This window comes from Stegodyphus dumicola, chromosome X2, assembly GCF_044657685.1.
Source record: "Stegodyphus dumicola isolate Sdum_Otavi_A_Nest chromosome X2, ASM4465768v1".
Taxonomy (NCBI): domain Eukaryota; kingdom Metazoa; phylum Arthropoda; class Arachnida; order Araneae; family Eresidae; genus Stegodyphus; species Stegodyphus dumicola.
Window position 1 is genome coordinate 102,139,507 of NC_140781.1, and position 27,520 is coordinate 102,167,026.

Here is a 27,520-nt window from a genome sequence, read left to right on the forward strand (position 1 = left end):
TCCGACTCCAACTTCACAGCCCTGGTATTTAAGAAGGTTTAGTTTATTACTTGTTACACAAAGGTAAATAAATTGGATAGTGCATTTAACAAGATTTTATTTAACGAGATAGTGTATTTAATAAGGTAATTAAGAGAACTCATATTAGCCTTTCATTAATTGCTTCATTAATAATTGTCAAACAAAAATTTTTTGTGGTTAAAAAGAATTAAGGTGTATCTCAAAACAACAGATGCACAAGTGTGCTTGAAATTTGACTGTTGTTGAGTGCCTTTTTTTACAAATGCAGATCTTCTGAGCAGGCTTGTGCGTTTCTAAGCCAATTTCTTAGGAATGACATCTTTATCATTTCCAAGGCTGCAGTTTTACTATTCATCTAGAAGTGACTGAATTGCATACAATATGTGTATTGAGCTAATTGATGTCTGTTATGCAGTAAAAATCCGGGTACTATTCTGTTTTGAGGACCGCAAAAAAATTGCAGCGAAAATGTTTGCACAAAAGTTCCAAATCTAGCAAACGCGCCCATTTAAACAGCGCGCCAAATCTACCGTATGCGTTGATTTCAGATTGCGTAAGTTGATATAGTTCTATATTTCTTAAGACGCAATTGAAATACTAGTTTAATTTTTAAATCTTTTTTTGATTTTAAATTCTTTTTTGATATCCTATGGATTTAACAATTTGGGAATTTCCCATGAAGAAAAGTGTGCAATAGAATTTTGGGTAAAGTGCAGAATCACCCACTGTTTGACGCATTTTTAAGAATTTCACATGCTCTGTATCCATGTACACAGCGACCTATTTTCACTTAAAGAAAAAAAAAATCTCAGAATTGCACAAAAATGGCATTGCGCACACCCTTTATCTATGTACACATCAACCTATTTTCACTTAAAAATTAAAAGAAAATTGATAAAAATCCAATTGTTTTTACCCTTGTAAAAAGTGGCAAACAAATAGGTGGGCGATTCTGCACTTTACCGAGAATTTTTTCAAAGAAAAAGCATCATTCATTACAGAAAATAATGTTTGAACAACCAACGAGATGAAATTATGCTTTAGCGATAACTCAGGTAGCGAAATAGCGATGCAGGCATCCATTCAGTTATGTTTAGCAATTTTTATATAAATTATAATAATGATCTGAAATCGTTATTTACTCTTATGCTTCCATCCAGTTATTTTTAGACTTTTTTATATAAATTATTATAATAAAAAAGTATTATATGAAATTAACCTTTCATCTAAATTAAAACAATAAAATCTTAGATAGTTATTTATTATTATACTTCCTTTCTTGCGTTAGGCTTGCTGCAATTATTTTTGGCAGCACTGGCATCGACAATAGTTTGGCAATTTTTTATGGCCTTCAAAACTGAATAGTACCAAAATCCGAATATCTGGCATTCAACTAACCAGGAAGGTCAAGTAACTGGAATATTTTAGAGTATTAGAAAAAAAATTTCCTCCGAAAAACTTAGTAAATGAGAGATTTGAGATCTCATTATAGATATACATTGTCGTCAAACAGTGTAATGTAGCAGCAATAATGGATAAGCCACAATACAGTCATGAGAAGTTCATTTTGGTTCAATATAAACTTAATCAATTGTCGATAAACCGATTTAATTTTTTTTTTAAGAAGGGAATAAACTGCACTTTTCCTCTGCATTTTGGAAAAAGTCATTAATATTTCGGAACAATGGAAGTGTACCATGAAATATTATGATTTTCACAGTACATGATTTAAGTTCTTAATTTGCTATGTTCATAATTAGCATCTTTTTATTATCTAAGTAAACTCAGAATGATCTGTTTGTTTAAACATCTGGAATGATTGGTGATATTTTCATCATTTTTTATGTATATGCAGGATTTCATAATCGGATTAGGTGGTTTTATTTATGCAAACAAATTTCGAAGATTTATATAATTTTTTAATATTTACATTATGGAAATCAATATTTCCATATAATAGTATATTTAATTTGAACATTTTCTTGTAAATAATTTTGAAGCATTAAATACGTTACTAATTTGAATTTGTAATAAAATGCCTAGAATGTAAAATATTAGCGACAAGTTACATTGGATTGAAAAGTATTAACAGTACTATTGTATTATTTTGTCGACCAGCAAATTAGTGCGATTAGGGCCAATTATGGATGACTCACTTTCTTTGGAATTTCGCAGTAACAAGTGGTGACCGTTGATAAAATGTCCACCAGTGGAATAATGCATAAGTACCATGCTAATTTTATCCAAATTCTATTTAAAAATAAAATTATTATTTTTTTTTTTAGATTTAAGAAATGTCTGGACGAAAAGATAGAGTTGGATTTCCATCTTCAAACAATACCTATGAAAATAGTAGCAGTGATGCTGAAGAGTCAGAAAATAATAGCGATGACAGACGTAGTCGGGGATGTAAAGGGAGTAATGGGTGAGTACTTCAACGTCCGTTATATTTTTATTGTATCATAATAATTAGCTGTTGTTTCCCTAAAATATTTTGGAATAAGTAATTCATAAGAAATGGTATACTGCAAAATTTCTACGTCAAGATTTTATCTGATGGGAAAGAATACACAACAGTGTAAAACTGTGAACATGCATGCACACGCACACGCACACACACACACACACACACACACACACACACACACACACACACAAAAAAAAAAAAAAAAAAAAAAAAACATTGATTGTCATATCATTTAAATAAAACTAGTGAGTATTATGGTAATTTTAAAAAGAAAGTTTAGAAGTTGTGAAATAGTAACACCAAAAACAAGTTTACTGGTTTACAATTAACTAAATACTATATTACTATATTAAGTGTATAAATATTATATACACTTTTAGGTACTTGTGTACTATGACGACTACCTTGATATCTTGTCAAAACTAGCAACCTTTGTAGGTTATACAGGTTAACCCTAACATAGGTTAAAGAGGGTGCTAAAATAAAGAGTATTATCCCGCACTTGCTATTACCACACCTTTTTTTTTGCTGCATTTACTTGGACTATTACGTTTAGGTTAAACATGTGAAACTTTTTTTGATTATTTTTTTCCCAACAGATATCAACATTTTTCAACTTCCTTCAAATGAAGAATAAGCGATAGAATTTTTCAGAGAGGCTGGAATTTTACACAAAGAACGCGTTTGTAAAATGGTCATGATATAGCGTTTTTTCTTTTAACGCCGTATCTTGGCTTTCTTTTTCAGTTTTAAGTAAGTTAATTTTTTAAATTCGTATTTAGTATATAATTTATACATTTATTTATAATATGTATGTATATTCAGGATTTTTAGTTTTTAAGTTTTCTTCCTTTATAATTAGGGCTTTTATTTTTAAAAGAATTTATAAACCAAAAAATGCCAGTGAAGATTTTTATTGGCAAATGTTACCAAGGTAGTCGTCATAGTATGTAAGTACCAATTTTTAATATTGAAACTTGCTCATCATTGGTGCCATGCTGAAAATGCAAACCTGTTATTTTGTGGCAAACATTGCTGAAAAGATTTAAGAAGAAGTAAGAATATTTTCACACAATACAGTGAATTCCTGCTTAGCTGGGATAATACTGGGACAGTGTCTACGGTTAATCTCAAATTGTGGTTATTCCAATGGCAATTTAAAAAATGCATAAAATGGGGAGTAACCCCTATTATATTTAACCTTTCAGCACGCGTGCTTGGGAATTCTACATGAGCACACGCACGTCGTATTTTTTACATCTGTTATTTTACCGTTTTTGGCATGAAAAATGACAGAAATGAGTGAATATTGATAATAAATTTGTTAAAACATAAAATATTAACCTTATTACTGCAAAATACAAATGATGTCACATTTAAACGATAGTAATTTTTTTTTTTAAACGTTCAAATCAGTCTGGTGGAAAAGCAATGATGTATTTCATTATAAAAATGAAACAATTTATTACTTAATATATCTTAAAATCCAAGCACTAGTTTTAATATTCATCTGTCCTGTCCTGTTGATTTATCATCGAATCGAAGAGAACTCGTCAGAAATAAAAATCTCTTGTAGATCATTACAGCTCTTGTTATTTCAAATCCAGTGCCATCACTTGAGAACAATTCTTTTGCATTTACATGGTGTCCCCTTTTTTATTCCTATCATATATAACAATCTAAATTAGGCCATCATTTCCACTCATGTAAATGTGCTATTATTCTCACATCCAAAAGTTTCCTTGTCTTCTTTTTCTTCACCAGATAATTCTTGAAGAATGCGAACAAAATTAGCTGGTTGCACATATTTTTTTACAGTGAAAACCGATATAAAATGATAGACTCGAATTTATACAAATTAAAATAATACACGGCAGTTAATAACACAAAATTACAAAATATTTGAGAAAAAATTATTTTCCGAAATTTCCCCCACGACAACAAGCGAGTTGTAACTTTTACAAAGAAGCTGCCACATAGCGCAAAAGCCCAGTAAAAAGAAAAAAAAGTCATATGACTTCCTTTTGGCACGTTCCATGATGTGGAGAAGGGTTGAAAGGAGGATTAGAAATGACATTTAGACGTTTCAGCTGCGATATGCAAAAATTGTGCATTAAAAACCGAATTTGTCATAAATTTTGTGCATAGCGCACGTGCTGGAAGGTTAACAGAAAAATGCAATTAACAGTTTACTTGCATTTTCTAGCAATTAGGACTGGAAGTATACGTTCATTCGGTATATAAATTAAACCAGTATTCAAAACAAAAAGAACCCACTGCAAAACAAAAAGAACAATGTTTTTATTACTCTTGTATTTAGATAGGACTCAACATGAAACGGGAGATTTAAGTTTTGCACTTCATTTATTTTTACGAGTGAGCTATTTATTTTAATTAAATTATTTAGCAGTATTCTTATATCCCAGTTAATGCAAAATTACCTTATATTTCTGTAAATGAATCCATGTAGAAGCCAAGAGATGAGATTTTGCAAAAAATTCTGCTAAAACTGAAAATTTGTATATTCGGCAAACTTAAAATTGATCTTTAAATCCAGTGATGTATATATCATCAAAAGTATGGGTTATTGGTCATCTAATGTGGCTAGAGCTGAAGATTTGAGCCGTTTTAGCTTCCATTAAAAAATAGAGGTAAGAGTATTATAGGATCAAATAGCATTTTTAGAACCAATTTCTTAAATCTTTCAGCTTTTTGATATTCACATCATTTTGCACTTTAACAATAGTGTAGTGAATTTTGCTTTTGCTCTCAGTTGTGGAAATCATTCCCATTAAAAAAATAAATACAATTCTGAATTATTTAGTGCATAATATTCTTGTGATAGAATTATTTGTAAATAAGCTTGAATGTCTAAGTTAACCGCCATACTTCAATAGAAAAATATTTACTTAAAATTCTTAGCTTATATATGGAAATGTAAGATAAATTATGTACTGTTTGGAAGAGAAACATCTCTGCAATACTGCATCATCTACTGTCACTGTTCTTATCCCATGCTTTTTTCAGTACTTTCTGTTTATATGCAAACTCATCAGCATCTATGGAGAGCATTCATGAACTCATGGGCTAGTAATTTTTCACCATGCTAATGTGCAAAATGCAACAGTCATTTTTAAAATAATGGCACACTTTTTTCATATAAGAGCATTCAATCAATAAAATTTTGTAATCTTTAACTAATTTCTATTAAAAATAGGATATGATTGAGTTCAAAATTGAATTAATATTGGAATTCAGTTTTCCATTCTGAAGACAGGCTGTGTGTCTAGACAGAAGCTGTCATCTAAGAGTAATACTTGACTGATCATCCATATCAGTATTTTTGTTAGAAGCATGTTTCTAGCAAAATTTGGGCTATTCTGCATAGATTCCAATGTTTTTGTATGCACAAACATTCAAGGTAAACTCATTTTTTTATTGATTAAAAATCCACATTTGTTCAGTCTGGAATGCTTAAAAAATCCATTACAGGTAAAAGTACTGTTTGGAGAAATTATCTGACATTTGTCTATGATGAAAGATGGTCTTTTGCCCACGTAGTTTGAAAGGCTGTGTATTCTTAATAAAACTATATTAAAAAAAATCTTTATTCAATTTATTTGTTGGCCCATGACTAGATCCAATAAAACCAGAAATGTATTGCTGAGAGTACCAGTACCACCATAATGTAGTTGCTCCAGGATGCACATTTTTACAGCCAGGTATCATTAAATATGATTGTGTATTCATGTATGTTTGTTCTTACCGACCAAACAGCATGTATATTAAAGATATTCAAAGCACTCAAAATGCTTCACAACAGATTGCATCATTTTTCGTTTTGCATTTCATTTGAGAATTGTGATTTGAATATTCTAAAAACTACTGACAAGAAGAAAGTACTTCTTAAATCTTCTTGCATTATTTATCAGTGTTGTTTAGGGGTTTGAAATAAACATTGAAAGGAACTGAGAATTATTTCAAATCTTGTAATGAATGGATGTGGTCCATGTCTGTGGAGGCATTTCTTGGCATTAAAAATATATTGTTCCTGAGATCTATAATTCAGTAGTTAAGTTTCAATAATAGATCCCCAAAAAGACAAGTGTGTTTAGTTGTTCCATCTGGAAGACCTCAGCAGCATTAAATCACACATTCAACTAGAAATCAGTTCATCTACTCTGAACTGATGATGTAACATTTCATTCCTAACCCGAGTACATGCTTTTTCCAAACAGAGAAAGCTTAATATTTTCTCAAATTGAAATGCTAAATAAAATGAATTAATTTCTTCATGATTCATTGAGAAAGAATGTAAAATATTATTTCACATTTTTTTTCATCTTCATTGATTAAATTATAAATTGTTATAAATGGACTTTGTTTCCCAAAGTGTCATACAAAGTTGATATCCACCACATATCCACATAATTGGTATTTTTTTTTTTGCTACTTTTTCACCCACATAAATGGGAATTCCTTATCACCAAAAAGTGCAAGCTGTAGTTATTATTTAGAATAGATAAATGGAACACCTTTTTAATTTTGTACTTTTAATTAAAAACTTACAAATGATACATTTCCAATATTTATTGTGCATGCATAGATTTTATAATTGCTTTCACAGCACTGCAGTAATATATGCTGACTCAATATTCCAGTTTTAGAAATGTTTTGTGTTTTGCATAAATTAGATAATCAACTAAGTATAGGAAAAAAAAGGATGAGATATGTGGACAATATATGAGATACCTTTGCTAAAAGTAAGAGAAATTAAAATTTTTGTATGGATAATCTAGAAGGAGAGTTTCAGTTGCAAGTTATTTTTTATACTGTTATGGATTTTTTAGACAAGTTTCATTTATAATATACAAAATTCAGCCTGAAGAGCTATTTTAAAATTTATGTAACTTTATCTGCTTTCACTTGATCTTGTGATTTGGTGAATGAATTTTTTACAAATGTAATAATTTGTTTCTGTATTTTACTTTGTAATTTATATATTTGACTCTGTTAATGACTTTTGATTGACATCAGAATAAGCACAATATTGTTGCAGCAGAAACAACTTTATAACTCGTAGACTATCATGTCTGTGAAGTCTTGTTTTTCTGTAATCAGTTTTACTGACATTTGCAACACTGTAGTTATGCTGTCTTGATAAATGATTTATTCTGAAATGTAATCATTTGCATATTAGTAATCGAACTATAAATTTCTGAAATGGTAAGCCAATGAGATCATTCGTGTTGCTTCAATTTCCGATCCTATTGCTTTAAAAAATATGCTGAATTAGTTCAGAATTGTGATAGATGAAACCTTTTTATGTTTAATAGCATTGTAAATATTTAAATGCTAATTAAGTTTTAAAGATTTTAGTAAATCAGTGTTTTTTTATTACAAAATCTATCAGATTAGCAGTTTTTTTAATCATATTTGGATATATATATATATATATATTATAAGTAAAGTTGCAAGAACAAAATTAAAAAGACCAATTTAGGCAAAATTTTGCACTTGTGCTATATATATATGTATATAAATGTATGTAATCTTTAATGTATGCATGATAAAAAATATGTAAATTATAATTTAAATTAACAATAGCTCCTTAATGCTTAATTTGATATTTCCCTCTCTATTCTAAAAATAGTAATCTCTTTCTGCATTGCATCATTTTGAGACGAATGAATGAGTGTCATATGATTCTGTACAAATGCATGCTTACATAATGCAATGTAAGTGGAACTGAAACTCAGACAGCCAACAATAATTTTACAACCGTATTAATTATCCAATCAAATGCATTGACAACTAAAACTAACTCCTGAATTAAGATTTCATCCTAAACATAACTGCACTTGCTTTTGATGCATCGACCTAGCTGGACTGCTGCCTTCTTACTGCAAAGCTATAAAAATGTAAACATTTTGAAATAAGCACAAATAGTGTGCCAGGTTGTTTGTGGTCGCAACATGTTTACTGAAGTAAAAATGTAGATTTAATTTGCCTCAGCTGCCGGTTAATTTTTTAATATGAATCAACATTGTATGCAATCCAAATTCTTGCTCTTCATTATGGATCTACAGTCTATGTTTCTGCACCATCAGTATTGCTGTTGTTAATCTTCCTCTGCTGCCAAGTTGCCCTTCGTTATGGATCAACATTTACGAAATGCAATATCTACGTCTCAGTGTTCCTGCATCATTACTTCTAAATTTTTTTTCATGACGTATAGATGCATTTAAGTAAGTATTTTTAAAGTAATGATTTAAAGACTAAAATTGGATAAAAAATATAATAATGAAATCAAATGCTTCAGCTGCTTGAGATTGAAATTTTATTTTTACCATTGTAAGGTTTATCTTAAGTTTTTAACAGTTATCTTTAGTTAAAGCTACTTTTTTTATCCTCCTTAATTTCAAGTTACAGTTTCCTACCAGAATGTGTTTTAAGAATCACGTTTAATGCAAATGAGTGGTATTCAAGTCGAAGTTCCATTGACTTCGTAAGATAGCCAGAGTTTCTGACTAGCACGTGTTCGTCTTTTTGGCTATGTCTCTTTAAGCTCGGCCTACTAAGCACAGCCTCTACTCTCGGCCGCATTTCAGGCCCTTTGATAGCTTCGCCAGCTTATTTGATATTTAGGCACCAACTACTTAGAAATCTTCATACCTTTGGCTATATCTTTTTAGTTAAACACTAGTTAAGTTTTATTTGTCATTACTTTTGAGTTCAAGCCCAAGTGGAGGCTTTGCTGTACGCTCTGAGAAAGGAACAGACTGTACATTCTTGTTTTGAATAATAAAGGGTAATTAACCCTTCTTGAGTTTTACGTCTCCGTTCCCGAATGCAAGTGATCATTCGCTTATCTGTTCACAAGGTTCCTACACATTTAGCTGTTAGATAAATTGTGGAACCCCACAACATATTTAAAAAATTTTAAAATAAAGATTATACGATACTGGGACTTTTAGAAACAATGTAAATTTAGATTAAGACAACAATGTGTAACTAATAAAGCAATTTGAACGAACTAGTTATTAAGCATTTGGCATTAGATTAAGAAAAATTTGAAAAAAAAATTAAAGTATTTAAAAAACTCTCATGAAAATCTGTAATTAAAATATACAAATTAATTATTCATATTTTAGTGTTTTAAACAGACTAATCAAGGGGTAATTATTTAAAACATTGAAATCGAGCAGTTAAGGATTTCATCCTTCTTCACTATGTATGTAATAGTTGACGATATTAAGAAGATAAAAGGGGAAAAATTGTAAATGTTTTAGTAAAATTTTCTAAATATTCAGTGTACATATACAAGATAAAATAACATTTTGATATGCATTATTGATTATTTTATCGATTCCAAGACGCCTTAGACTCTGAGTTGCACCTCATAATTTTAATCTCAGCAGTGGCGGAAAATTGTGATTTTAAGGAAATCGGTGAAATCAAATACTAATATACATCTAACAGTTTTTTTTTTTTTTTCTTTGCACTTGGTATTATCCTGTCGACCATGAAAACTGTCACTATGCAGTGCGATTTATTGCCAGTTATGAGCAAACAAGATGTAGCAACACCCTCATAATATCAGATTCTCGGTAAGCAATCTTTTTTATGAGCAAAGATATAAATTATGTGTTACTGTATTTTTCCTTGCATTTTGGAAAAAAATTATTAAAATTTGGGGCCTGCCTTGGACAGGACAGCAAGCAATAGATTATTTTTAAGGTTATGCGATCCTATCATTAAAAAAAAAAAAAAAGTCATTAAGGGACACGATATGGTCAGTTGAATATGGCCAACTAAACGGTTATGGATTGGAAATATATGCTCATAGCTTCCTAAGCAGAACTTCAAATAAAATGGAAGAGCCTAACAAAAATAGTAGAAATCGACGAGAGCCATTTTACCTAGCGTAAAAACGAATCGGGTCGAACACTCAGTATTTATTAAATAAAGAAGCGTCTGGTCGTTCAGAATTCCTCATGAACGATTGGCACAGCTTTCATAGTTTGATGGAAGTCAGCTTTCACTGTCGACGTGAGAGTACGTTAGTACCGATTTTTTAAATAATTAACTTTAATAAAAAGAAGGTATATACCTTATATCGGTAAATAGCAGGGTATATATATGTATATATATATATACCTTTATATACACACACACGCACGCTGTATATAAAGGTATATATATATATATATATACACCTTATATATGTACCTTTATATACAGCGTGTGTGTGTGTGTGTGTGGGGTAAACTTCATGTCAATAAGAACCACATGGTAAAACCCAGGAAAACTGAAGACCAGCAAGTACTACGAACTACAATTAAATATATGTTTTTTTTTTAAAAACTGGAAAACAATTTTTGGAAAGAAAGAAAAATGTTAAATAACTTAATAATAACAATGTTCTTTAAAATTAGTAGGACTATTTAGTATAAATATGAATAAATGATTCTTATTGCTTGAGCATTGTATTCAGAAAAGTATGTTTCCTATAAACTTTGAATTTTTAAACTATGCTTTTATACTTCTGAACATTCTTATTTCAGACAAAACTAAGTATTTTCTTCTAGTTTCCAACCCGTGTGACTGAAGCAATAACGTAAAAACAATATAACAATTTTTTGCAATAACGTAAAAAGAATTCTAAAGAAGAATAACGCGGGGATTTGAAAAAAAAAAAAAAGGGGGGGGAGGAGTGAGTTTCTGTATGCTTTAAAATAAATGAGAGGGGATGGAGCTTTCTGCGAAGTAAATCTGCTGCTAATTTATAAACGACTTAGCTCTGCGAAGTAAATCTGCTGCTAATTTATAAACGACTAATAATAAACGATTTAGCTTCTTTTCGCATTAAAAAATAAATAAAATCAATAATAACTTTCTTACACAGCTAACGTGAGGACTAACATGTAGAAATAAAAACACACACTAATTAGTTCTAACATTTAATTAGTTCATTAAAATGCTAACTAGATCATCAGATATGTTTTGCTAGTGCATGTTTCGTAAACATATACACTGAAGTGACAAAAGTCATGGGATACCTCCTAATATTTTGTCGGTCCTCTTTTTGCCCGGCGAAGGGCTGCAACTCGACGTGGCATGGACTCAACAAATCATTGGAAGTCCCCTGCAGGAATATTGAGCCATGCTGCCTCTATAGACGTCCATAATTGTGAAAGTGTTGACGATGCAGGGTTTTGGGCACGAACTGACCTCTTGACGATGTCCCATAAATGTTCGATGGGATTCATGTCGGCGATCTAGGTGGCCAGATCATTCGCTGGAATTGTCCAGAATGTTCTTCTAACCAATCGCGAACAATTGTGGCCCGGTGACATGGCGCATTGTCATCCATAAAAATCCCATCGTTGTTTGAGTACGTGAAGTCCATGAATGACTGTAAGTGATCTCCAAGTAGCTGAAGGTATCCATTTCCAGTCAATGATCGGTTCAGTTGCACCAGAGGACCGAGTCCATGCCATGTAAAAACAGGCCAGACCATTATGGAACCACCACCAGCTTGAACAGTGCCTTGTTGACAACTTGGGTCCATGGCTTCGTGGGGTCTGCGCCACACTCGAACCCTACCATCAGCTCTTACCAACTGAAATCGGGACTCATCTGACCAAGCCATGGTTTTCCATTTGTTTAGGGACCAACCGATACGCTTACGAGCCCACGAGAGTCACTGCAGGCGATGTTGTGCTGTCAGTAAAGGCACTTGAGTCGGTCTTTTGCTGGCATAGCCCAAGGAAGACAAATTTCGCTGCACTGTCCTATCGGACACGTCCCTCGTACGTCCCACATTGATTTCTGCGGTTATTTGATGCAGTGTTGCTTGTGTGTGAACATTGACAACTCTACGCAGACGTCGCTGGTCTGGGTCGTTAAGTGCAGGTGCTCGGCCACTGCGCCGTCCATGGTGGGATGTTATGCCTGAAATTAGATACTCTCGGCACACACTTGACACTATGGATCTCGGAATATTGAATTCCCTAGCAATATCCAAAATGGATTGACCCATGCGTCTAGCTCCAACTACCATTCTGCGTTCAAAGTCTGTTAATTCTCGTCGTGCGGCCATAATCACCTCAAAGCCTCTTCACATGTATAACTTGAACACAAATGAAAGCCCTGCCAAAGCACTTCGCATTTATACATTTTCTACGCAATACTACTGCCATCTGTATATTTGCATATTGCTATCCCATGACTTTTGTCACTTCAGTTTATGTTATCGGCAATGTATGAAGGCTGTCATTGCATAGAATTCCTAGGCATTTTAAAGAATTCAGAAAACTGGCTGGCAATATAGAAATTTAATAACATTTTATATATTTCCTAAGCATTCTATAGGGTACAAAGCACAAACCGGCAAAGTATGAAATATGTCTATAATTCGTTTCGAGTATGCATACCTTTAATACATTCATACGTAATCCATACATTTGTTTTGTGCAACCTTCATTTTTGTGTACATATTTTGAATAAAAGTTTTTTAATGGCACTCTTTCATTAATTTTTCAAAATAACATTAGTATTTTTGAAGAATGAATGTTTGTTAAATAATAGCCTTATCATGACCTTTTCCCGTACAATTGCTTAAATAGCATTTGGCATTCACTAGACTGCCTAGGGAAAGTATATAATAATTCTCATATTTTGCATTCTATAGATTACGGTGTTTCATGAACTGCTGGTAATAGATATATGTATATATAAGTTTTTTTTCTTTTCTGCTGCCCTTATAGCGTAGCATTTAACCATTTAAAAATTTTTCCAGTCGATGGATCTTAAGTATAGTCAAATGTGAAGCGTACGTGTCAAACACACACGCGTGTGTGGGTTGACGGCAAAGACATATGTATTAAAAAATATACAGAAGCATGGATATTTTTTTGGGGGGGAAGTTACAACCAAGGCTTCAGATAATTAGAAAGTACCTTTCATTTTTTTTTTCTTTCAAAATTGTACTATATAGGTAGTCATTTTAAAGAACGCCAAATTTTTCATTATATCTGTGACTTAATATAATTCATTATATCTGTGACTTAATGTGACTTAATATCTGTGACTACTCGTTATAATTATATCATCTAGATAAATTAAAGTTGATTTTCCTAGGACAGGCTTTAGAACAATGTCCATAGCTCTCTGGAATGTTGATGGGGCCCCACACAACCCAAAGGGCATGCGTAAAAATGCATAAGTGCCCGATTTTGTTATAAACGCGGTTTTGTGTATATCTTCGGGTCTCATAGCTATTTGATAGTAGCCAGACGTTAAGTCCAAAGTAGACATATATCTTGTCGATTTGATCTGTCTAATGATCTCGTCTATAACCGGCAAAGGGTAAACTGGAAATTTAGTGATACTATTTAGTTTTCTATAATCGATAGCAAACCTCCAAGCCCTTTTATCTGAAGGAGGAAACTCGTTCTTTTTCCTACATAGTACGACTGGACTCGCGTACTCACTATTTATGGGCGTTATTATTTTATTCTTTAACATCTCCTGAATATGTTCTTCGATGATTAAGTCTTTTTGTTTATCATAGCGATACGGTTTAGTCCTACAAGGTTTTTCGGCATTTAATTGAATCTTGTGAGTCACGATTTGACAGTTTCCTGGTTTTTCTGAAAACAAATGAGAAAAATTACTCACCACTTGCTGTATTGCTTTACTTTCCTGGTCATTCAGATGGCTAAGGTCCACTTCAGGTGTCTCCACAGGTTCCACCACCCTCTGGTCCATCTCCAACACCACGGAACTATCTTGAAAATTTAATTTGGCCCTCGCGGCCCTTAAAAAGTCCATACCTAAAATAAGAGAGTGTTGCAGGTGTTTCACCACAAAAATTAATACTTTGAGATTTTCCTCTTTTACCTGTACGTTTAATGATACTTTCCCGATGCAGTGACGTGTTTTTCCTTGCGCCGCTATAATTTCCGTATTTCTGGTTTTAAATAGTCGTATCCTATAAAAATTCTTTTTGAAGAACTTTTCACTCATGAAATTTCCTTCTGCTCCTGTATCGATGAGGGCTTCTACTGGTACATCGCCAACCAGGACTTGTATAATTGGTAGCTGTGAGTTTTTTACGATGACTGTATTTAAATGTCTATTTGAGGGTTTTTTTTAAAACTTCCGGGGTCTGGACCCTCCCTTTCACAGGCCCCTCTAGTCGTTTAAAGCTTTCCTTTCAATCTGTGTCTTCTGGGTACGCGGATGCTTATTTTCAAATTTTCTTTTTGGGCCTTGACCTTCGAGTTTCGATGCGTTAGCTTGATAGTTCTTTCCCCCATATGAGCGATTTCCATTTCTGGTTTCCTCCTTCCTTCGGGTACTTTGAGAATATGTTTCCCCTCTCGCTCTTTCCGCGATTCTGCGATTTTGAAACTTCACCGCCAATTCGAAGAGTTCCTGCAATGTTCTTGGGTTTCTAATTTCAAAGTAGTCTTGGACAGCGGGTAACAATCTTGGTAATATTATTTCAATTATCTCCGCATCGGGTTTTTTTCCATACAGCATATCCGTTAGCTTGATTTTTCGTAAAATAAAGTCCGTCAATTCTGCTGTATCCCGTTGGTAGAAACTATATAGTTCGGCTTCCAGCCGTGCGCGATCTTTCACTATGGGGAAGGCCTTTACTAACGATTTTTTGAAATTTTCAAATGTATACGTCGGGCTTTCAAATTCACCTAGTAGAAATTTTCCTATGTTTTTTCACCATAGCGCGGCCTGTCCTCTTAGTGCTGATGTGGCGATGGCAACTTTTTGTCTTTCAGGCACAGGGTAGAGCTGAAAGTGGTTTTCTAGACCTTCTAAAAATACGGACACCGAATTTTTTCCGTCGAAATAGACGTTTGGCTTGATTGACGCTCTCAAAGTCTGGACCAGGTATCCAAATCCTTCTAACTGACTTGTCATTTCTTGGTGTTGTCCAGCGGCTTCCATCCAGTTTTCGGCCATTTCAGTTCGATAAGTGTTCGGGTGCCAATATAACGTTGCGCGCCTCCAACTTGCACGCAACCAAGAGGTGACTGTGAAAGCTTGTATAAAAGATAGAGCCTTGTGAAGGGTTTAAGTCCCTTTTTATTCAACGTAATAAATTACAATTGCGTCCTCTTGACGCTTACAGACTGTGCCAACTTGGCAGTCAAATAAAAATAATAACCTGAAAAGAAAGTAAAGACAAGATTCTAACTACGAGGCTCTCTAAAATAACTAACTCACCGCGTTTTACTATACCGCTGCTAATTCAGCAGACTTGAAGCTCACTGGAACGATTACCACTACTTCCCGCCAAGCACATAGGCCGCAACGCGGGTTCTTCAATTCTCGCTAACTACCTCCGCGCTCGCTAAGTAAGAGAATCTCACACCGAACTCGTTTCCATGCTATTTTACTCATACTACTTCCGCTGATAATTTGAATCCTTGCGCGTTCTACTAAAATTTACATATTCTGGCATTGGCAGTTCCAGGGGAAAGTAAGGCTTGACAGGAAAGATAGTTTAAACTTAAAATAAATGTTAGTTAAAATAAATATAAACCCTACAATTGAATTGAGTAAATTTCTCATATGACCAGTTTCGGCTTTGTATTGAAATAACAGTTTTCATTTTTTTCGATTACGGTCACCCCTCAGGGGGCTCACTTCTGTGAGTACGGGTGTGGCAATCCCGAGGTACCCTAGCCCTTCAGGGGATCATCTTCTTGATGAGACGGGTGTCACGATCCTGGAGCCCCAGTGATCTATCCTCTTTTCCGTCTCCTCTCCTCTTTGCTGGAACTTTTTCCCTTCTCTTCTCCCTCGTGGTTTCTCTCTACGGAGTTTGGGGCTCGTCACGAGAGACTGGAACAGCCCTTGTCTCTAGTCTTCGAGTGGCGAGAAAACTGCCCACGTGTTTGCCGTGCGTGGAGACCCGTGTCGCTGGAAAGGAGGGTCCTGGTAGTTGAGGGGCGAGGTACTGTCCCCAACACACTACTTTGGCCTCTGCTTCAGCTAAACGGGAGGCACCTTAGTCGTCCTCACGGGTGTCAATCGGCTGGTCACTAGTCCTTGTGTCAGTGGCTTGGGGTCAAGCTCTCGGGAGTACCTGCTTTGGGGAAAGCCGACTGTGGGGCTTCAGTTTGCGTATAGGTCCGGCTAGCCCTAACACAGGAATCTGTGTTCCCTTGTTGGGCTCCGTGGTGGGCGGGGCCGTCGGACCCGAATCTTTTCTTCTTAAATATGGCTTCTTCTCATATCTACTTAATTAAAGATTTCGAGGTAACTCCAGTCATTCAAACTAGTTCTGAAACGTCTACAGCTAAACCAGTCACTCAACCTAGTTCTGAAACGTATACTGCTAAACCAGTCACTCAACCTAGCTCTGAACCATCTACTAATAAACCAATCATTCAACCTAGCTCTGAAACGTCTACTACTAAACCAGTCACTCAACCTGTCACTCAACCTAGTTCTGAAAATTCTGCAAAAAAATTACGGACAGATGCAAATAAAAAAAAATCATCACAATAGTCCCCGTTTCCTAGTCATCTCTAGTCCTTCTGGCGAAATGCATAAGATGTCTCCTTTCGTAATAAATAAATACATCCAGTCTTGTATTGGTGAGCCGAGAAACATAAAGCGTCTCCGCTCCGGAGACTTGCTTATTGATACAAACTCAGCCACCCAGTCTGCTTCTTTACTTCAGATTACTAAACTTGGGCAAGCGAATGTCACTGTAACAGCACATAAGACACTGAATTTTTGTCGTGGCGTAATATCGGAATTCGACCTTCTGTACGTTCCTGAAGAAGAGATCGCTTCCGAGCTATCCGACCAAAATGTCTGCGGTGCTAGGCGGATCAAGATGCGTAAGGAAGGTAAGTTGATCGATACGAAACACGTGATCCTTACCTTCAACACGCCTGATCTGCCTAAGAATATTAAGGCCGGATATTTAAATTGTCCTGTAAGACCTTATATTCCCAACCCCATGCGATGCTTCCAATGCCAGCGTTTCGGCCATTCTAAGACGTCTTGTCGTGGCAGCCTCACATGCGCCCGATGCTCACAGATTGGCCACGATTCGGAAAATTGTACCGCTGCGCCTTCGTGTATAAATTGCAAGGGTCAGCACCCAGCATTTTCACGCCTCTGCCCAAAATGGAAATCCGAAAAAGAAGTACAGACTCTTAAAGTTACCAGGAACATCTCGTATGCTGAAGCCAGAAAACTAGTTCAAAGCACACAGCTCCAATCAAACAAATCTTATGCCAGTGCAGTTAAAACAACACGTAGCATTGCCACCCAAACATCAATAGGCACGCAGACTAAACCAAATAAAACCCAACCAACCACATCCACCAAGAAAACGGAAAATGCAACTCATTTAATACAAAAAAAAGAAACAGTCATTCAAAGTAAACCTAAAATTGAAAGTCACAAAATAATTAATAAAAATAGAAGTCCCAGCAATAGCTCTTTTGACGAAATGATTTCTGAATCTGCGGATTCAGACACTATGGAAGTAGAGGAGGGTCTAGAATTTCCCAGGCATCTACTTCCACGAAAAACCAAACAAGAGCACAGAAAGAACAAAAACCAGACATAATGGCCACCCTCGTCTCATGGAACTGTCGCGGTTTCCACCGAAATTTGCTCGACATCAAAGCCATAATTAATGCTTATCATCCTGTATGCTTCGCAGTACAGGAAACAAATCTAAAACCAGAACAACAGGCAAAACTTCGGAGGTTTTCCTTCGTCAGGAAAGATAACCTTGCAGGTGAGCGTGCCAGTGGAGGTGTAGGTCTCCTCACCTCACTGGATTATCCCTCAAATGTGCTTTCTTTGACGACATCCCTCCAAGTTGTCGCTACTCAAACAAATTTTGATTTTGTTGTTACAGTCGTTTCTCTGTATTTGCCTCCAAATGAGCATATTGATCAGCAAGATTTAAATGGTCTTTTAGAGCAGCTGCCTGAGCCTTTCATCATAATAGGAGATTTTAACGGCCATAGTCCGCTCTGGGGTAGTAAGGATACTAATTGCCGAGGAAGACAAATTGAGCAGATGATCGAAGATCATAGCCTTTGTCTCCTCAATAATGGGCAAGATACTTACTTCCATGAGCCTTCAAAAACATTCCATGCTCTCGACCTTGCCATCTGTTCACCATCTCTGTTGCCTTTTTGCACTTTTAATGTGGGTAAAGATCTTTACAACAGTGATCATTATCCCATTCTTGTGTCTCTTGCACGAAGAGGAGCAAACCCCATGTCGAGATCCCCTCGATTCATACTGGACAGGGCAGACTGGGAACTCTTCTCTTCCATTGCAGAGCTCACAGATGAAATGGTAGAAGATGCGCATATCGATGACGCTGTTGAAGCTGTTACTAATACTATTATTCAGGCAGCTATGCTTTCGATTCCTAGAACATCAGGAAAACTACTAAAATATTCAAAACCATGGTGGAATCGCGACTGTCATGAAGCACTGAAAAAACAGAAAAAAGCATGGGGTATTTTTCGTAGATATCCTACTCTGCGAAACCTCATAGCCTTTAAAAGAGCCAAAGCAAATGCACGAAAAGTAAGAAGGCAGAGCCAGAGGGATTCCTGGATTTCATATGTGTCGTCAATAACATCCTCCACGCCTAGCAAGCGGGTTTGGGAAAGAGTTCAAAAAGCATGCGGCATATATAAAGACCACTCACTTTCCTTTTTGGAAAAAGATGGCCGAGTGATTAGCTCCATAGAAGAAATTGCGAATACTATTGGTGAGACATTTATTTGCTTCCGTTTCTTCCAGCAGAAACTATACACCTGCATTTCTTTCTATGAAGCAGCACTCTGAAATAAATCCCATCGCATTCAACTCTTCCAAATCTGAGCCTTACAATAGAGACTTTACTATGCTTGAATTAAGGAGTGCTTTATTGCAGACACATAGGTCTTCTCCGGGTCTTGATGGAGTGAATTATGAAATGCTAAAGCATCTGTCCTGTAAGTCACTGAATGCCCTTCTCACACTTTACAATAGAGTGTGGAAGGAGCGTACATTTCCCAGTGCATGGAAGAGAGCTGTTGTCATTCCTATTCCTAAGCCAGGGAAAGATCCAAGGATTCCCTCCAACTATCGGCCAATTGCCCTTACGAGTTGCCTCTGCAAACTGTTTGAAAAGATGGTAAACAGCCGCCTAGTCTACTTCTTGGAAAAGAATGATATTATATCGCCTTATCAGAGTGGTTTTCGAAAGGGAAGAACAACTGTAGATAACATGCTCCTCTTAGAGACATCTATTCGAAAAGCATTTGTAAGAAGAAGCCACCTTGTCTCGATCTTCTTCGACATTGAAAAAGCTTATGATAAGGCATGGAGATACGGTATACTCCGGGATCTTCACGAGAGTGGCTTGCGCGGCAACCTACCAATTTTCATTCAAAATTTCTTGAACACTAGAACTTTTCAAGTAAGAATTGGCTCTGTTTTTTCGGATGTTTTTGAACAGGAAGAGGGTGTGCCTCAAGGCTGTGTGCTCAGTGTAACCCTGTTTAGTTTAAAAATAAATTCTGTACTAAAAGAACTTCCTCCCACCATCTTGGGATCTCTATATGTTGATGATCTGCAGATTAGCTGTCGAGGAGCAGACATGAGATATGTAGAGAGGCAACTGCAGATGGCTCTGATTAAGATCCAAGAATGGTCAGACAAACAGGGATTTACATTTTCGAAACAGAAAACTGTCTGCGTGCACTTTTGTAGGAAGCGAGGTCTCCATCCTGAACCTGAGTTATACTTGAATGGTACAATTATTCCAGTTGCGCCTGAAGTAAAATTTTTAGGAGTGACGTTCGACCGAAAATTGACTTTCCTTTCTCATGTTTTAAACCTGAGAAAGAAGTGTCTAAAAACACTAAATATTTTAAAAGTGTTGGCGAACACCTCCTGGGGTGCAGAGCGTTGCTCCATGCTTCGCATTTACAGAGCGCTTATCCGCTCTAAACTGGACTATGGCTCAGTTGTTTATGGATCCGCTCGCTCATCTGTTTTGTTAAAACTGGATCCTGTTCACCATCAAGGTCTGCGGATTTGTTCAGGAGCTTTCAGGACTTCTCCTGTGCAGAGCCTATATGTTGACTGTAACGAACCATCACTTTATCTGAGGCGTGAGCAATTGTCCCTTTTGCAATATTTTAATACTCTATCTCAACCTGAACATCCCAATAAGCTGTGCTTACTTGATAATGAGTGTAACACATTATTTGAAACACGTCCATCCTGTGTTCCTACTTTCCCTTTAAGAGTTCGCCCTGTCATTGAGGAACTCTCCCTCTCTGATATGCACCCCCAAGCAGTACAGAATTTTGAAATTCCACCTTGGGAAAATTCACGGATCCAGCTTCTTGATGTTTTTAAACATCACGTAAAGGCGAGCACTAACGAGATCGTTTACAGACAAATTTTCGCTGAGCACAGGCACAAATATAGCAGTTATTATCCGATATACACAGATGGATCAAAGTCAAATGATCATGTGGGGATGGCTTTTGTATTTGAAAATTACATAGAGGGCAGATGCCTGCACCATGCTTTCTCTGTCCTAACATCTGAACTAACTGCAATATATTATGCTCTTTTGTACATCTCAAAGCTCTGCCACAAAAAGTTCATAGTTTACACAGACTCGTATAGTGCTCTTAAATCCTTGGAAGCTTTTCCCAACGCTCAGAATCCTGTGGTAGTGGATGTTCTCAAAATTCATAGAAATTTAATGATACGAGGATATGAAATCCTGTACTGCTGGGTTCCCGGGCATACGGGAATAAAGGGAAACGAGCTTGCAGACATCGCGGCAAAATCTGCTGTCGAACTGTCCAGTCGCCTTATCCCTTTTAGAGACATCTGCTGTGTCATCAAGGGAAAGATACGAAAAAAATGGCAGCAAATTTGGGATGTTCAGCATCACAACAAGTTGAGAAACATCAAACCTAGAATTGAGCATTGGGATTTTGCTGGAAATCGTAAAGAGGACGCTCTTTTGACTCGACTCAGAATTGGTCATACCAGAGTTACACATAGCTATCTTCTTAAAGCTGAAAATGAGCCTGTTTGTTTTAATTGTAATGTTTGTTTATCTGTTCGTCATATTTTAATTGAGTGTCCATGTTTTAATAGTCTTCGCCAGAAATATTTTAATAGCTGTGACTTACCTCTCGACCGTTTAATCGGAAGAGAGGTCAATTCTAATTTATTTTATTATTTAAAAGAGATTGGGTTTTATTACCAAATGTAATTTGTTTTGAAGACTGTGTCTTGAATGTTAATATGTGCTTTTAACTTGTTTTTATATGACTTCATCCTCTGGATTTGGTACATTTATCTACTTGTTTTTATTTATTGAATTTTAATGTCATCAATTGTAATCATCTCATCTTTTGTTTGGCGCGTCATAATCATCTCTGGTTTTTGCGCCATAATCACTCACTCACTCACTCGATTACGGTCACATGATAACACACAAGTTCATGATAAATTGTCGATTTGGGCGTATACTTGATAAGTTGCAGTTTCTCAATAAGCTAAAGTAGTACTTGTTATTCGAATCTTTATGCAGTGATACTTGTTCTAACAAGTTGTTTATTTTATTTCTTTTGCGCCCTAAATTCATGAAAGAAATGTCGAATTGAAGTGAGTTATTGGAAAAGCTAACGAACATACGTGAAGAGTGCTCCGCTCCGGATATAGAATCAGATGCAACAAATTCTGAACTATCATCTGGAGATGAAGCGGATTATATTCAAAGTGATATATCTGAAGATAGCGATCAAGAGCCGATCACCAATGATGAAAATGAAAGTGTCATCAATATGCCCAGGAAAAGGTGTAGGGTGCTAAGTAGTTCAGAAACGTATGAAGGAACTGAAAACACCTTTCAGGAGACCGAAGCAGCTGCCGATGGTACTGTGTGGTCAAAATTTGACGAAAATTGTATTTCTGGAAGGTTACAATTTACTTGCATTTTCAAAAGTTTGAAAGGGCCAACAGGCTACACAAATTTGTCAAGTACGACTTTGTCACAACAACAAAACAAATAATATATGTGAAAAATTGTCAAAAGTATGTTTGCGGAAGATGTACACATAAAAAGATTTCCACTTTCATTTGCAAAAAATGTACAAATAATAATGCATAAATTACTTTTCTTTCCCAAGTGAAGTAAATTTTTTACTGTAAATGTTTACTAATAAACTTGTTATATAACTGTAAATAATATAAAAATATTAAAAATTAATTTTATACAAATTTATACACTTTACTCATGCGATCTTGTTATCTGTTCACCATCACTTTTGCCCTTTTGCACATTTAGTGTAGGGAGTGATCTCTATAATAGTGATTATTTCCCCATTTTTATGCTCGATAAAGGGTAAATCTCATGTCAAGATCCCCTCGATTTCTACCTGATAAAGAAGACTAGGAGCTCTTCTCATGTCTGGCAGAGATCACTGAAGAAATAGCAAAATATATGCCGATCGATGATACAGTGAGAGCCATTACAAATATTATTCAGATAGCTACTATCTCTATACCTATGATCTTGACAAGTTACCAAAATTTCCAAAACCGTGGTAGAACCGTGACTTCCAAGAAACTTCAGAACACAAAGAAAAGCTTGGGGTGTGTTTTGCAGGTACTCCACTTTGTCAAACTTCTAGCCTTCGAAAAAGCGGAGACACATGCAAGAAAAGTTAGGCGTAACAGCCAAAATTATTCATGGTTGTCCTACGTGTCTGGAATTTCATTCTCTACGTATAGTAACGGGGTATGGGAGAGAGTTAGAAAAGTGTGCGGAATGTATAAAGACTTCAGCGCAGCAGAAGAAATGGCGAATATTATAGGTGATACCTTTGCTGCCATTTCAAATGGCAGTAATTACCCACTTGCATTTCTTTCTGTAAAGCATTTTGTTGAAGAAAATTCCCATTGTGCTCAGCTTTTCCATCTCGGAACCTTATAATTGCAATTTTACTATATTTGAACTGATGAGAGAGGTGGAGACACATAGGACATGGTGTCACATGGTGTCAGGTATGAAATACTAAAACTTCTCTCCTGTAGGTCGTTGGCTGCACTTCTCATTCTTTACAATCGAATGCGGAAGGAGTATGCCTTTCCCAGCCCGTGGAAGAAATTTGTAGTCATTCCCATAGCCCAGCCAGGCAAAGACCTGAAGAATCCTTCTGATTATCGTCCCATCGCACATACGTGTTGCATGTGTAAGTTCCTATAAAAGATAGTAAACCATCGTTTAACCCAGAGGTTTCCAACCCTTTGCCCGCGGGCAGCATGACGCTTGCCGATCGTTTACCGATCATAATAAAAATGTTTTAGTTTTCAATAAAATTATGTGTCAAAGTTTTCTCATTTTTAATGAAATAGGAATTGCATCCAATGCAGATACCAGCACTAAGCGAAATACGACCGATCTCCGTTTTTTTATGTGCATGTATTATTAAATTCTATCCAACTGCAAATTCATCTTGAAAAAGTAAATTGTGCTCGCCGTCCAACAGATACTCTAGAATGTATTCTTAGGGATAAAAAGGTTGGAGACCTTTGGTTTAGTCTGTTACTTCGAAGGAAAATAATAATAATAATAATAATAATAATAAAAATGAGAAAGCTTTCAGATTTTTTATTACTCTCAAAGGGGCGTTTTTTAACATTTTTTGTATTACCTTTACTTATGAAATATCATGTTCTTCGCACTTAAACCATAAAATTTAATTCAACAGCAATGTCACAAAATATTTAAAAGAGCATATCTTTAAAATTTCCCATATACAGTCTCGCGAGCTGGAGATATTTTTTTTTTTTTTTTCCGTGCAGTGTTGCCATTGCTCGCTTTGAAATCGTTGAGTTTGTCAATCAAAAATTCGTTAAAATTTTACAAAATATAAAATAGATAATAAAACAAATTGCAAATTTGAGCTACCAGATACCCATCTTCGGGCGTAAACGTAAGTTATTCAAAATTTGATGGCTCTAGGTACCGTCGTTTTATCACAATGCGAAAAACATACATACATTTATGCAGATTCTTCATTATTTAATTTTTTTAAATACACTGCTGGCCACCCAAATTCCAACACCAAGAAAGACAAGAGATATCGCAACAAAATTTATTTAGTAGATAACATGTTGACCAAGTATCAAATGATTAAATTTATAGACTTCTGTGAAGTGTGTTTCCCTCCAGAATCAGTAGCCACAGTAGCCGCCCCATTGTTAGAGATCACCGCTGCCACACCCCTCGGCACTGTTTCAAAGAGACTTTGGATGTGTTCTTAAGGTACAGCAGACCAAGCTTCCGCACGTTGCCAAAGTTGATCTGGTGTGGCAGCTTGGGATGTAATCTGGGTCAATCGTCCAGCAACCATAGACCACATGTTTTCTGTCGGCGAAAGATCCGGAGAGCGAGCCGGCCAGGGAAGCAATTCAATCTGGCGATTAACGAAGAACCCTTGGACAATGCGTGCCACGTGTGGTCGCGCATTATCCTGTTGAAATATGGCTGTGGGCTAGCTCTGAAAGTAGGGAAGGACAACTGGTTCCAACATCTCGGAGATGTAGTGCTGGCTGTTTAAAGTACCGGCAATGCGTATTAGAGGAGGGCGAGTGTGATATCCAATACCGCCCATACCATAATACCCGGTGCAGGACCAGTGTGGTGCAGTTGTTCAGCATCCTTTCTCTACAGTGTCTTCAGACTCAAATCCGACCATCATGGTGTTGCAGACAGAAGCGTGACTCGTCAGTAAAGACAATTTCATTCCATTCTGCCGTCCACATCCTTCTTTCATCGCACCATTGGCGGCGGAGACATCTGTAGCTCTGCGTGAAGGGTAGACGAAGCAATGGACGTCTTGCGGACAGACCACTCTGCTGTAAACGGCGTCGAATGGTACGCGCAGACACTGGATGATGCGTTACAGACTGAATGTGCTGTGCTATGGTTCGTGATGTGACTGAGCGATTCGTCACTGCCATGCGCACAATGTTCCTGTCATCACGTGAAGTGGTGCGCAGAGGTAGATGCGATCGAACACGTCGGTCCGTCGTACCCTCCTGTGTCCAGCGGTCACATATCCGCATTACAGTTGTTTGGTTTCGTCCAACACGACTACCGATTTCCTTGAAAGATAATCCACACTCTCGGTAGGCCACTATCCTTCCTCTGTCGAACTCGGATACTTGATCAAACGATGATCGCTGTTCCTACGAAGCATAATTGATCGTTTTTTGGAAAAAAAAAAAAAAAAAAAAACACAATTGCCGAACTTGAAATCGTCGAAAACTCCAAGCCTTAAATAGAGCTCGCGTGATATGGGTCTGCGTTGAAATTCTAATCATTTGCATATCTCACCTCCGCTAATGCATGTTGTAAATTTCATGTTATTTGCATGCTTCCTTCAGGGTATTGCATTTACGGTGGCCAGCAGTGCATACGGGGCTGTTATATTTGGTAGCAACAGTTTGAAAAGTGAACCGGCATTTAAAGTTTTCAACGCAAAATGCGAAAACGAAATTAATAGCCCTTCTGGGTTAATGTCCTTTTTTTCCCCCCTCTTTGAAGCTACCGGCAGTCGTAGTCGTAGGTGAGTACATTTTTCTTCTTTAAACGACTAGCATTAGTTTTATGTGTCGTTAGTGTATTCTTTTTCTGGCCTTTTACACGAACATTGCAATATTTACACTTAACACGATATGCGTGTCACTTAAGTGCAACCCCTCTTTTGCAAATTATTTATAATGGTGACACATATCAATAAAATTAAGTTGAACTACGTATTTAAAAAACATAACGAAAAAATGACACCCTTATTTCACAGTTGTTACATGACTGAACTGGCTAAGTGAGGCAACAGGTGAGAAGCGAGTGAGTAGGTACATTTAAGAGGAAGACAGATATTCTGGACTACATGCGAACGTGGAGCATCACTCAGATTATGTTTGAATACCTACTTTTCAGCAGTTTTCATATTTCTCCCCCTTTATCCTGGTAAATTTCGCATTTATTCCCATTTAATTTATAAATACGAAAATTCCGCATCATAACTTGAGACTTAAGAGCCACTTTTATATAGCGATCTCGAAGGCCTGTCAGACGCTCGCACCACGAAAAGGCTCAAATATACAAAGCTATGGCATAATTGCACTTTTGCGAAAGCGGTAAGGTGTTTAAATGCCCCGAAGTAGACCCATGATCGAACCCTGTGATCATTTACCATCCACAAGGACACGAGGGGGATCTCATACAGCCGCAAATCCCATCTGCGCTAAGAGAACCTTCTCAATTATACCTCGTATGGAGAACTCTCATCTTCGGACTTCATCATATGTCAGGCCCAGTCGGGATTCTCTGAGGATACTGGCAAGAGCAGGAACGAATCATTTTGCTGAATGCCAAGTAAAACACCAAAGTATCAAAGTATCAAGTGCTAAGAGATGGCGACACGAGCATACGGCAACAGACTAATAATAAGAAGCATGCGCGAGCTATGGCCATTTTCGGAAGATGTTACTGAAAAGCCATTTCCGGAATTTCCGGAAGATGTTACTGAAAAGTCATTTCGAGTGTTAATGCTGTTTATTTTATTAGGAATAAAAAATTTTGGAAGGAGTTTATGTTAATCCCTCTTTAAGCAAAAAAAAAAAAAAAAAAAAAAAAAAAACTGTTGTTATTTAAATAATTAAGCTGATGCATATTCTTATCTAACTTAACAAAATGTGGTACCTCGAGAAAGATATATTTAAACGGCTTTATTTAACTTTATTTATTTATTTGTTTGGGCCGAATCTCAAAATTAATTTTTGATCTCCTTCTCCTGACTCGACACACACAACATATTTAAAATGACAACATTCAACAAGATTTTTTTCAAAATTTGAAAATTTTTGTGGTTATTTAGTGTTGAATTATTCTGGGATATTCGTATTTAACGGTCAAAT

At 36.1% G+C, this 27,520-nt stretch overlaps 1 protein-coding gene across 1 annotated transcript in view; it reads left to right on the forward strand.

Annotated features, from left to right (window-relative positions):
* Window positions 1–27,520, forward strand: part of LOC118187670 (BTB/POZ domain-containing protein 10-like) — a 270,159-nt gene that overhangs the window by 12,074 nt on the left and 230,565 nt on the right. Inside the window, exon 2 of the mRNA XM_085809831.1 lies at window positions 2,307–2,446. Coding sequence (XP_085665957.1) covers window positions 2,316–2,446 — 131 coding nt within the window. The 5' untranslated portion in view covers window positions 2,307–2,315. The remainder of the gene's footprint in view (window positions 1–2,306; window positions 2,447–27,520) is intronic.